General features: G+C 53.4%; 1 protein-coding gene across 6 annotated transcripts in view; it reads right to left on the reverse strand.

Moving 5' to 3' along the window:
- The window catches only part of SEPTIN9 (septin 9), a 165,091-nt gene that overhangs the window by 12,281 nt on the left and 139,977 nt on the right, over positions 1 to 12,833 (reverse strand). For all 6 annotated transcript variants that reach the window (XM_007185763.2, XM_007185765.3, XM_057535333.1 and 3 more), the window contains one exon: positions 1,215 to 1,406. In XM_007185763.2, coding sequence (XP_007185825.2) covers positions 1,215 to 1,406 — 192 coding nt within the window. The remainder of the gene's footprint in view (positions 1 to 1,214; positions 1,407 to 12,833) is intronic.

Genomic DNA, 12,833 nt, shown 5'->3' on the forward strand with positions numbered 1-12,833 from the left:
CTGGCCTTAGGCCATGGTAACCAACATTATTTTTAAAAATTAAATCACACTGATTTTCCAACTTTGATAACCTTTCAAGGAAAAGTGTGGATCCCCCAGAGGGTGGCGTTGGGAATCCCTGGCCTGAGCTGTTTACCAGCCCGAGGAATGGCCCTCCTCCTCATCCATCTCCCCTTCTGCCCAATGGTTTTGTGTCCCCACCAAGCTCATGCCAGGGGCTACATCAAATATTCCAGCCATGGCCCCTGACACCTGGGAGATGCCAACCAGGATATTTTAAAGTTTATCCTGTAATTATTATTATTTTTATTACCACCATCCTCATAATTGCTTCTGAAATCTTCTTGAGTGCCCATGACCACGCCAGGGGCCGAACACGTTCTCCCATTTGCCCCAGGACTATCCCATTTTATGGATGAGGAAACTGAGGCTGTTAGAAACCCCAGGGAAGTCTGGGCAAGCATCAGGCAGCTTAGCAGGGGCAAGGCTGGGATTCTCCCCGTCTGCGGACCCCCCCACAGGCGCCCTTCCACCCCAGCTGCATCTTCTGCGGGGGCACTGCTGTGGGAAGGAGGGTGGAGGCATGGAGCCCGGATTGTGAGCTGAATGACCTCATCATGCCCTCTCTGGGCCTCATGTCTGTCTGTAAAATGGGCGCTCCCTTCACAGGGTTACTGTGAGGACTGAACAGGACCTGAGAGTCTTCGGGAACAAGGGCTGCCCACTGTTCCCCCAGCCTAGCCCCCCAACCCTGTCTGGGCCGGGCTGATCAATGACCACCCCCTCCCCGTGACCATCCATCCAGCTCTGCAGAGGCCACAGGGGAGCCTCCAGCCAGGCCTGCTGGGTGCGGGGGGTCAGCCCACCCAGGGCTTGAGCCACAGCGATGGGAATGCCTCAGCAGAAGGTAAAAGCAGAAGGCGGAGGAGGCCTCTGGTCAGAGAGCCGTCGTCTCCTGAGCCCCTGCCCGGCCCGGGGCCGAGCTGTCTCCGGGGTTCTTAATGTAATGGGCAGAGGCCCTGCTGAGGAGCTGATGGAGGCTGAGACCCTCCCGGCGGGCACGCATACACACACACAATGCCACTCGCAATCCGTCCTGCAGGCCAGGTCCGTCGCCCCCGTTTTACAAGAGAAGATGCCCCGGAGCCTGTGTGGCTGGCCCGGGGACAGGCTTCCCGTGTGGCTCTGAGCAGTGCTGGGGACCGGGGACTCACCGACCACCATGATGTTGAACTCGAAGCCCTGCTTCATGGCCTTCCTGCGCATCTGCTCCAGGATGGAGTCGATCCCCACGTAGCCGAAGTCCACGGGGGCCTTCTCATTCCTCTGCGCGGGCGGCTGCTTGAGCCCGGCGTCTCTGGGGGTGTCGGCCATGTCGCCAGCGCTGCCGGGAGCTGCCTCGGTGGCTGCGGGACGAGGAGCGGGCGCGTTAGGGGGTCACGTGCAGGCGTCTGCTAAGCCCCCACATCCTCAGGCGGGGAAACTGAGGCTCAGCTGCCTGGGAGACCCCTGAGAAATGCCCCGGAGCTGCAGCCGGAGGCCCACGTTGTCCTGCAGCCACTCAGCTTGGCCCACAGAGCCTCACTCCAGTTCTCAAGCCACCAGCCCTGCCTAGGCTGGGGCCCTCCCCTAGGCTCCAGGGCAGGGCTGACCCCTGAACCCTCCTCTATCTCACCTGAGCTGCACCCAGGAGAACTAGCCCGAGCACGGCGGGGTGCGCTCTTCGCCCCCCACCCTCCTGCCCTGCCCGGGGCACCCAGGTGGGCACCCCCCATCTCCTTCACCTTTGGCCCCAACACCTGCTGCAGCCTGACGGCCGAAGGGGCCCTGGGGGTCAAACAGCCAGGGTTTGGGTGAACCCATGAGCCAGGACAAAGGAGAGGACAGCCCTCTGAAGGAAGGATGGAGGGGGCCGGCACTGGCTCAGTCCCAGGTACCAGCCAATAGCCCTGGGGCGGCAGGCGTGCTGGGACGAGGGGCGTTCTTTCGAGGCAGGAGGGCCTGGATGCAGAGCTAGCTCCTCCGGGCCCAGTGTTCCTGGGAGATGGCAGGAAGGAGAGGGCCCTGGGCAGCCCCTGGGGCACTGCCCACGCCTCCCCCCCTTGGACGGGATCCAGGTGGCAGTCTTCTCTCTGGCCGCCCAGCACCTGCGGGCCTCACACCCACAGGCCAGGAGGAGGTTTTGCTTTCATGTCTGCGGACAGGCAGCCGGGGCTGAGATGCTCGAAATATCTCAAGCTTCTGCGGTCTATAGGTTAGAGCCTTCCTCCTTTCCGCCCGGGCTGCCCTCAAGAATCCACATGCCCAGGTTGGAGGTCTGGGGGTGGGGGGATGCCACCCAGAAGGCCCCCAGCGGGGACCTGAGGTGCCCCCGGCCAGCAGGGCTGGTCAGGGCACTCAGGACGGTGCAGGTTCCCCACCAGGGTCCGGCTGGAGCACTTTGGCCGCGTCCCACTGAGCCCCCGATGTGGCACGTGCCCAGGCCACACCCTCCCCGGCCGGCCCCCCAGCTCCCCTTCCCTGCCCCCTTGGGTAAGCTCTTCCCACTAAGAAGGATTTTCGGCTTCATCCTACCTCCCAGGAAGGATCACCGTCTCTCCTCTTGGGGCACCCTGAGCTCATGGGAAGCGACCACACAGTGAGTCCAGATGCCTCCCCCGGCCCCGCGAGCCCCTCCCGCCAACCCTTGGGGAGAGGCTGTTGGTTCCGTGGGCATCGGCTCCGGGTGCCCCATGCTCCAGGGAGCGTGCCCCACCGCCAGGGTGGGCAAGCAGCCTTCCCAAACATGCCCTCCTGCCCACCCCCTCCGACCCTGCCCCAGGAAGCAGCAGGACACAGGTCGCCAGGTCAGGAAGGTCACTGCTGAGCCTTCAGATAAACTGCCTTTCCACTTCCTGGGGAAAGAACCGGACTCTACCCCGTCCCCAAGCTCGCACCTCTGCAGCCACATGTGTCTTCAGGAGCGTCAGAGGGAGCCGAGATGGGGGCCAGCACCCTCTCCTCCCACGCCCAGGCCCCGGCCAGTAAGACAGGAAAGATGACGGGCACCGTTTGCTTGCAAATCCGAGAAATTGGGGTGTCGCTGGTTCATCCTCAAGTCAGCCAGCAACTTCCCCATCTCCTCTGCCCTTGACCAAGCACAGCCATTCCTGCTTCACAGAACGGGGGTGCTGAGCAAGTAACATAACGCATATAAAAGCGCCAGGGGTTGCCAGGGGGCCCACGCATCTCTCCTAACAACAGGCTGATGCTTGAGGCTTCGGTTCCAGGTCCACCCCCACTACCGCCCTAGGCCGGGGAAAGGCGAAGGGCCCAGGAGGCAAGGACCCCCGTTTGACCGCTATTCGCGGGCCTCCTCCCTGCATGGCCCGGAAGGCCTGTGCCTCTGTTCCCTCTTCAGAAACACTCTGCCCCCGGGCTCCGGCATCTTTAAATAAACAAAGACCAGAGCTGCATCTGGCCTGAACGTGTGGCTTTGGGGCTGTTTCCTGGAGACAGACATGGGGCCTTGTCTTTCAGGACGGCAGTTCAGCCCTGCCCCACGTGACCGAAAATTGCTTCCATCTGTCTGCAGGTCTGGGAGCCATTCTGCCCGGGACTGGGCCAGCCCCCCACCCCACCCCTACATCTCCCTCCATCCCTCACCCCCTCCCGAGCAGCACGGGGGGGTGGGGGGCGTCCCCTGAACCCCCTCACTTCCCTCCACGGGCCCTGGGAGCAGCAGAGCGAGAGAGACTCCAGCCGGCCCCTCCACAGGCACCAACATCCACTGCAGAAACTCAAACCAAAGCAAACATCCTGCCCACCAGGGCCCTGCTTGAGAAATAATCATAAAAACATGACAAGCACCATCCCTCCCGCTGAGGGAAAGGCCTGGCCTTTTGCACAGGTGAGGGTACATTCCTGCAAGGTCCCTCCTCCTCTGGGAGGCCCCCTGGTGGGCAACCCCAATTGTGCCCACCCAGATGGCCCGCAGACACGGGACCCTCCCTCTATGCCCACCCAGCCAGGAGGCTTTGGGGTCTGCCTTCAGGACCCCGTGGGCGAGAGTAGAGGCCCTGGCAGGCCAGCTCGCCCAGAGACACTGTCCGCGACCCCTTGCAGGCCCCGGGGGGCTCCAGCCGGCTGGATGGGATGGCGGAGACCGGCGACTCCAGCACCATAACCATCCAGTGTGGCAGCCACGTGTGACTTTTCAAAAACTGTGATAAAATATACATAACACAAAATGTACCATCTTAACCAATTTTAAGTGTGCAGATCAGGTGTTAAGTCCATTCATGTTGTGCACCCAAGCTCCCAACTCATCTTGTAAAACTGAAACTGTCCTCATTAAGCACGAACTCCCCAGTCCCCATTCTACTTTCTGTCTCTATGAATTTAACTACTCTGGGTAGCCCATATAAGTGGAGTCATACAGTATTTGTCTTTTTGTGACTGGCTTGTTTCACTGAGCTTAATGCCCTCAAGGTTCATCCATGTTGTAGCACATGTCAGGATTTCCTTCCTTTTGAAGGCTGAGTAATATTCCACTGTATGGATGGACCACAGTTTGCTTTCCCATTCATTCCTTGATGGATACTTAGGTTGCTTCTATGTTTCAGCTCCTGTGAATAGTGCTGCTGGGAACATGGGTGTACAAATATCTCCTCGAGACCCTGCTTTCAAAAACCTTTCGGGTGTAAACCCATAAGTGGGATTGCTGGCTCAAATGGTAATCGTATGTTTAATTTTTTGCAGAGTCACCAACTGCTTTCACATGTGACTGGCGTGCTTGAAATGCACCTGGTCCAACGGAGGATCAGAATTTTTTATTTTATTTAATTTTAATTAACTTCAAATAAAGAATGACACATGGCATATGGCAACTATACTGGACAGCACAGAATTCTTGTCCAACCTACTCATTTTACAAATGAGGAAACTGAGGCCCCCAGAGTGATTTTTTTCTGAAATGCACTGGAAGCGGTCTGGCCAACCTGAGACCTTCACTGAATTTAATCAGCCCTGTAACTTCACATTCACTCCTGCGATATTTGATTAATATCCATGTCTCCCCACAGACCGTGAGCTCCAGTGAGTATGGCAGTGACATGTATGCATCCCCACTGAGCCTCCAGAGACCTACAAGGAGGGGACACTCAACCAATACTCCTGAATGAATGGGGTCTTAGAAGTCTCCCCTCAGCGTGGGGTGGGGGGGACAGGGAAGAGGGCTGTGCTGCCCCAGGCTGCCCGCAGACCCTCCACGAAGGCCAGACGCCACCTCCTGACCCGCCCCCCAGACCTGTGTCCAATCCACCTCCTCCAGTGACCTGCCTGCGGCTGAGGCCTCACCCTCTTCCCCATGGCCCTGTTACCTGTTTTTGTTTCACACCCAAACTTCATCAAATGCTATTAATAGGAAAGGGAAGTTCTTAACAGAAAAATAAGAGGTTTCACATTTATGTCCAAGGTGACTCTCACTTCAGGCAAGTAGAGCAAGAGGGAGCCCTGGTCTTTAAATGTGGAAAACTCAGGCTCAGAGAAGTTAAGTAACTTATCCAAGGTCACACAGCACGAGCTGCTGCTACTTTTCACTGCTCCTACTTGGGAACCCCTTGGGAAAGGGGATGGCGGGGCGAGGGGGGTGGTGTGTGGACCACCATATCCCCTCCTTCCCAGAGCCACACTCTGAGGAGGGAATGTAGGTTTGCGGTGGGGGTGGTGACCCCTGGGGCAGCCTCACCCCTGCTCCACCGGGTCGGCCACTCTGGGTCAGCCGCTCTCTCCCCAGGCTCCCAGGCCCAGGGCAACATCCCTGCCCACCACAGCACCACCCTCCTCTGGGAAAGAAAAGCCCAAGTGACCACCTAGGGTCGGGGGGGGGGGGGTGACCTTAACACGCCAATTTACGCCCTCCCTCCACTTCCTAATCACTTTCTTTACTGCAGTAACAGACACAACATACAACCTTGACCATTTTGACCATGTTAAGTGTTTGAGTCCGCGTCATTCAATATGTTCAGGATGGCACGTAACCACCGCCACTACCCACCTCCAACGCCTTCATCAACCTGTACAGAAGCTCTGAGCCCATCAAACACTAACTCCCCCCTCCCTCCGTAGCCTCTGTTCTACGTTCTGTCTCTGTGAATCAGGCTCCACTAGGAACCTCATATAACTGGAGTCATGCTGTATTTGTCCTTTTGTGTCGGGCTTCTTTCACTGAGCATAATGTCCTCGAGGTTCCTCCCTGTTGCAGCCTGTGTCACAATTTCGTTCCTTTTTACGTCTGAATACTACTTCATTGTTTATCCATTCATCTGTCCATGGATGCTTAAGTGGTTTCCACCTTTTGACTATGATGCATGATACTGCTATGAACATGGGTGGACATGTGTCTGTTTGAGTCCCTGCTTTCAATTTTTCTGGTATCCAGCCTAATTATTAACAGAACCCAGGTGGTGCTCAGAAAGGCTGCCGTTTGGACAATAGGTGACACGGTCATCCTGCAGTCAAAGTGAGGTGCAACGCCCCCCTGAAGGCTTCGAGGCCAGGAACCAGGGTCCTCGGGTTCTCGTCCTGGCTCCACGTGGTCCTTTGCGGGTCCCTCCAGCCTGCCCTGCACTCCCCCCCAGCTCCTACCCCACAAGCTCCTCAAACCCGAGGCCATGGCTCGCTCAGCAGTACCCCCAATCCTAGCCCAGGGAGTGGCACAAAGTAGCTATTCGAGAAATACCTAAAAGGTCCACCCACGGATGAAAGGATAAACACAATGTGGTAAATCCACACAATGGAATATGAGCCATAAAAAGCACTGATGTAATTAGACAAATACAAATCAAAACTGCAATGAGGTATCACCTTACACTGGTCAGAGTGGCCATCACCAAAAAATCTACAAATAAATGCTGGAGAGGGTGTGGAGAAAAGGGAACTCTCTTACACTGTTGGTGGGAATGTAAATTGACAGAGCCACTGTGGAGAACAGTATGGAGGTCCCTTAAAAAACTAAAAACAGAACTACCATATGACCAAGCAATCCCACTACTGGGCATATACCCTGAGAAAACCATAATTCAAAAAGAGTCATGTACCAAAATGTTCATTGCAGCTCTATTTACAATAGCCAGGACATGGAAGCAACCTAAGTGTCCATCGACAGATGAATGGATAAAGAAGATGTGGTACATATATACAATGGAATATTACTCAGCCATAAAAAGAAATGAAATTGAGTTATTTGTAGTGAGATGGATGGACCTAGAATCTGTCATACAGAGTGAAGTAAGTCAGAAAGAGAAAAACAAATACTGTATGCTAACACATATATAAGGAATCTAAAAAGAAAAAAATGGTTCTGAAGAACCTAGGGGCAGGACAGGAATAAAGACGCAAATGGATTTAAGGACACGAGGAGGGGGAAGGGTAAACTGGGACGACGTGAGAGAGTGGCATGGACATATATACACTACCAACTGTAAAATAGATAGCTAGTGGGAAGCAGCCGCATAGCACAGGGAGATCAGCTCGGTGCTTTGTGACCACCTAGAGGGGTGGGATAGGGAGGATGGGAGGGAGACGCAAGAGGGAGGGGATATGGGGATATAAGTTATACGTATAGCTGATTCACTTTGTTATACAGCAGAAACTAACACAACAATGTAAAGCAATTATACTCCAATAAAGACGTTAAAAAAAAAAAGCACTGATGTCTTAGATGAATGAATAAAGGATACGTGGCATACGTATACAATGGAATACTACTCAGCCATAAGAAAAGAATGAAATAATGCCATTTGCAGCAACGTGGATGGACCTAGAGATTATCACACTAAGTGAAGTAAGTCAGACAAAGACAAATATCATGATATCACTTTTACATGGAATCTAAAAAAATGATACAATGACCTAACTTATTTACAAAAAAGAAACAGACCCACAGACATAGAAAACAAATTTATGATTACCAAAGGGGAAAGGGTGGGGGAGGGAAGCAGGGATAAATTAGAAGTTTGGGATTAGCAGATACAAACTGCTATAAATAAAATAGATAAACAACAAGGTCGTACCGTAGAGCCCAGGGAACTATATTCGATACCCTGTAATAAACAAAAATGGAAAAGAATCTGAAAAAGAACATATATATATGCTAAAGAATATATTTATGTAAAAACCGAATCTCTTTGCTGTACACCAGAAACGAACACAACATTGTAAATTAACCATACTCCAAAAAAAAAAAAAAAAAAAATTAAAAAAAAAAAGCACTGATGTCCTGACAGGCTACAACAGGTGAACCTTGAAAACATTATGCACAATGAAAGAAGCCAGACGTGAAAGGCCACATACGGTATGAGTCCATTTAAATGAAATGTCCAGAAGAGGCAAATCCATAGATAGAGAGCAGAGGCGTGGCTGCCAGGGGCTGCGCCGTCATGCCTATGGGATTTCCTTTCGGGTGATGAACACGCTCTGGAGCTAGGTAACGAGGACGGCGTTTCGGACGGCGTTTCCGCATTGTGAAGAAGCGCCAGTGACGCACACGCTCAATGGGAGAATTGTACGGGATGGGGAGTATATCTCAATGAGCTGTTATGCGACGACAGAAACGACGACGCTGCTGGTAGAGACGGATTGAAAAGAACCCGCTGTGCCCATGAGTGCCCACCAGCCAGCTGCACAACTGGAGGACAGCTGAGGCCCGGACGCCCCCACTCAGGCCTGAGGTTGTTGCGCACCCCCCGTGCTGTCTGGCCGTGGAAGCAGCCCGTCATCTCCCAGCAAGGATGTCCAGACCAGCCAGATGAAACCTTGGCACTTTCTCTCCGCAGGCCGCCATTCTGAGCCCAGGCCCGCGTCCCTGGTGGGGAGCCCTCGTCCCCACAGGCTGGTGGCAGCTGGTCCCGCCGGTGATGGGGCTGCCCTCTCCTTCCCCCCAGGGGCCTGCTGGGCCACCTGTTCTAGGAGTTGATTGGGGGGGGGGGGTCGGTGTTTCTAAATCGGGGAGGCAGGAGTCCCATCCTCTTCCACACGCCTTCACGGGGGCTGTAAGTCACCAGCGCCAGCTTTGGACTTCTGCTCCAAGTGAGAAACTCTCCCCCCGCCCCCAGGGCTGGGATCGCTGTCTGCAGCTCGCCGGGACCGGGGCGGTGGGACACACATCTGGCTGGGAGGTACCGCCCAGAGAGAAGCCTGCTCCCAGGTGGGACGCCTCCCAGGGGGGTTCACACTTCATCGCAGCCCCAAGGCGGCCGTGGGAGGGGGCTCGGCATGGCAGGCCTGCAACACCCAGGGGTCACCCTTCTCCGCCCGCCCCCTCCCTGTTTGTCCTGCGGCCCAGAAACGTCCCCGCAGGTTCCATCCTCCCCGAGCATCAGCCCCATCTGTCAAATGCAGAGGTGGCTCTATGGGAGCAAGGGCCCCTGGGCCGCTGCCTGATGCTGCTCCCAGCCAGAGGGGGCAGCCACATGGCACCCGTGTCACAGGCAGGGACACAGCCCAGGACAAAGCTCTCAGGGTAAAGCCAACTCAGTGCTCCTGATCTCACCCGATCCTCCCCAGGCACAGCGGTGCCAACACCCGCACAGGCCTTGCTCAGTCACCGCCCACAGTGACCAAGCAGAAGGCAAAGCCAACCTGTCTACAGACACCCACGAGGCCACCCAACAGGAGCCAGTGTCACCAGGCAGATCCAGGTGGACCCACTCAGAGGTCTGAAGTTGGGGGTCCTAGGGAGCCGACCACCACGTACGCTTCCTGCAGGAAACTGTGTCTCCAGCCAGTACCCCGCCCTCAGCGAAGCCCTCCTTCCCCCATCCCACCCTCGCCCAGGTGCTCCTCGCAGTCAGGCAGTCTCCTGGCTTCATCTGGCAACTATGCACACAGCAGAGGGGCCCCCATCCCCAGAGGCCCTGGAGTCCACCCTCTGGGACCACGGGGAAGGCGGCACTGCAGGCAGAGGGGACAGCCGCAGCCCCCACCAGAGCACCTGAGCCCATGGCCAGGACCAGACAGCAGATGCTCCTTGCCCCCTGCAAAGAGGCTTCTTAAAGACGGGCATGTCCCCGATGGAGGAAGTGCCAGGGGGACAGAGTGACCAGAGCTGCCCCTTCCTTCCCTCCCACCTCCCTGGGTGCTGCACAGGCCTGCAGGGCCCGGCCTGGCGCCCAGATTAGCGGGCCTCACTGCTCTCTTGCTGGGCCTGCGCTCCACTTTACACAGTCTCCACAATGATAAACAAACAGTGATGTGTGTGGTTTACTTTTACCACGTGTTCCCCCCACGTAAGATTCACGAAGCCACAAACCTCAGCCATTATGCTCACTCCTGTGCTGCCACATTTGGAGCAGGGTCTGGCACGTGGCAAGTCCAAGACTAAATGTTTGCCGAATGAATGAACAAACAAACAAAGGAATGACGCAAATCACAACAGCCAGCGTTTGCTGGGCTTGCTCTGCACCAGGCGCTATTCTAAACGCCTTCCGCGCACCAACTTAGGGAACATCACAACAACCCTACACGTCAGGTATTGTTAGTTTCCCCATTTCACAGATGAGGAAACTGAGGCCTACAGTGCTTTTGTCATTTACTATGGTCACAGAGCAAGTGAATGGCAGGCAGGGTGACTCCACAAGCCAAGAAAAGGCTAAAAGAAGTATAGGTTTCCTACAGCAAAGACCCAGAAAGTGCCAGATGCTGGGGTAGCGCTCTGAGGCCTCAGGGCTCCAGCCCCTCCCTCCTTTGGGTGCTCTCCCCAGGAGCTGCCGGGAGGGAATCCCACCCAGCCATCTGGACAGGCCTGTTGAGTGCATTAGCATCTTAGTCTCCATGAACTCCTGAGAAAAGGAGCCTGCAGGCCAAGCCTGGCAGGCCAAGCTCTTCAACGCCAGCCGCCAGGCTCAGCACAGGGTCCAGGATTCCAGGGCCCTCTCAGGATTCCCTACAGCTCCCCCAAGACACCGGTGCTGATGAAGGCAAACCCTAGCACATCAGAGGCCCACACACCTGGTGCCCCAGCCAGAGGTTCCAGGTGGATCGATGCCAAGCAGATGTCAAAATGTCCATCCTCATCCTAAACCTCCACCTCCACGAGGCCCCAACTAGAACTGACAAAACCCACAGGGGCCTCAAAGACGACTCCCCACTTCTCATACAAGTGACTAAGTTGACGGAGACACTGTTATTAACCAGCTCAGGAAATGCGGGTGAACGAAAGAGAACAGGACAGCGATGGGACTGGAAACCAGACACATGTACAGAGGCGGGTGGACCTTGGAGAAGAAACTGCCCTGGAGAAGATGTCAGAGATATGGCTATAAGAACAATCTTGAGAAAGAAGAACAGAGCTGGAGGAATCACACTCCTTGACTTCAGACTATACTACAAAGCTACAGTCATCAAAGCAGTACCATACTGACATAAAAACAGACACATAGATCAATGGAACAGAATAGAGAGCCCAGAAATAAACCCACACACTTATGGTCAATTAATCTACAACAAGGGAGGCAAGAATATACAATGGGGTATAGAGTCTCTTCAATAAGTGGTGCTGGGAAAACTGGACAGCTACATGTAAAAGAATGAAATTAGAATATTCTCTCACACCATATACAAAAATGACTCAAAATGGATTAAGGGCCTAAAAGACCGGAAACCATAAAACTCCTAGAGGAAAACATAGGCCAAACATTCTTTGACATAAATAGTAGCAATGTTTTTTTGGATTTGTCTCCTAAAGTAAAGGAAATAAAGCAAAAGTAAACAAATGAGACCTAATTAAACTTAAAAGCTTTTGCACAGCAAAGGAAACCATCAAAAAAATGAAAAGATAATCTACTGAATGGGAGAAAATATTTGCAAATGATAATGACATATAAGGGATTAATATCCAACATATACAAACAGCTCATACAATTCAACATTAAAAAAAAAAAACCTGATTTAAAAAATGGGTAGAAGAACTAAATAGACATTCTTCCAAAGAGGAAATGCAGATGGCCAACAGGCAGAGGAAAAGATGCTCAACATCACTAATCATCAGGGAAATGCAAATCAAAACCACAATGAGGGCTTCCCTGGTGGCGCAGTGGTTGAGAATCTGCCTGCCAATGCAGGGGACACGGGTTCGAGCCCTGGTCTGGGAAGATCCCACATGCCGTGGAGCAATGAGGCCCGTGAGCCACAACTACTGAGCCTGCGCGTCTGGAGCTTGTGCTCTGCAACAAGAGAGGCCGCGATAGTGAGAGGCCCGTGCACCGTGATGAAGAGTGGCCCCCGCTTGCCGCAACTAGAGAAAGCCCTTGCACAGAAACGAAGATCCAACACAGCCAAAAATAAATAAAAAAAAAAAAAAAAAAAAAAAAAACCACAATGAGATACCACCTCACACCTGTCAGAATAGCTATCATCAAAACACAAATAACGAATGTTGGCGAGGATGTGGAGAAAAGGGAACCCTCATACACTGTTCATGGGAATGTAAACTGGTGCAGCCACTGTGGAAAACAGTGTGGAGGTTTCTTGAAAAACTAAAAATAGAACTATCATATGACCCAGCAATTCCACTCCTGGGTATATATCTGAAAAAATCAAAAACACTAATTCAAAAAGATACATGCACCCCAATGTTCATAGCAGCATTATTTACAACTGCCAAGATATGGAAGCTACCTAAGTGTCCATTAACAAGTGAATGGATAAAGAAGATGTGGTGCATATGTATGTGTGTACACACACACACACATACACACACACACCATGGAATACTACTCAGTCACAAAAAAGAACGAAATTTTGCCATTTGCAAAAACATGGATGGACTTGGAGGGTATTATGTTAAGTGAAAT

This window comes from Balaenoptera acutorostrata, chromosome 20 (genome assembly GCF_949987535.1).
Source record: "Balaenoptera acutorostrata chromosome 20, mBalAcu1.1, whole genome shotgun sequence".
Classification (NCBI taxonomy): domain Eukaryota; kingdom Metazoa; phylum Chordata; class Mammalia; order Artiodactyla; family Balaenopteridae; genus Balaenoptera; species Balaenoptera acutorostrata.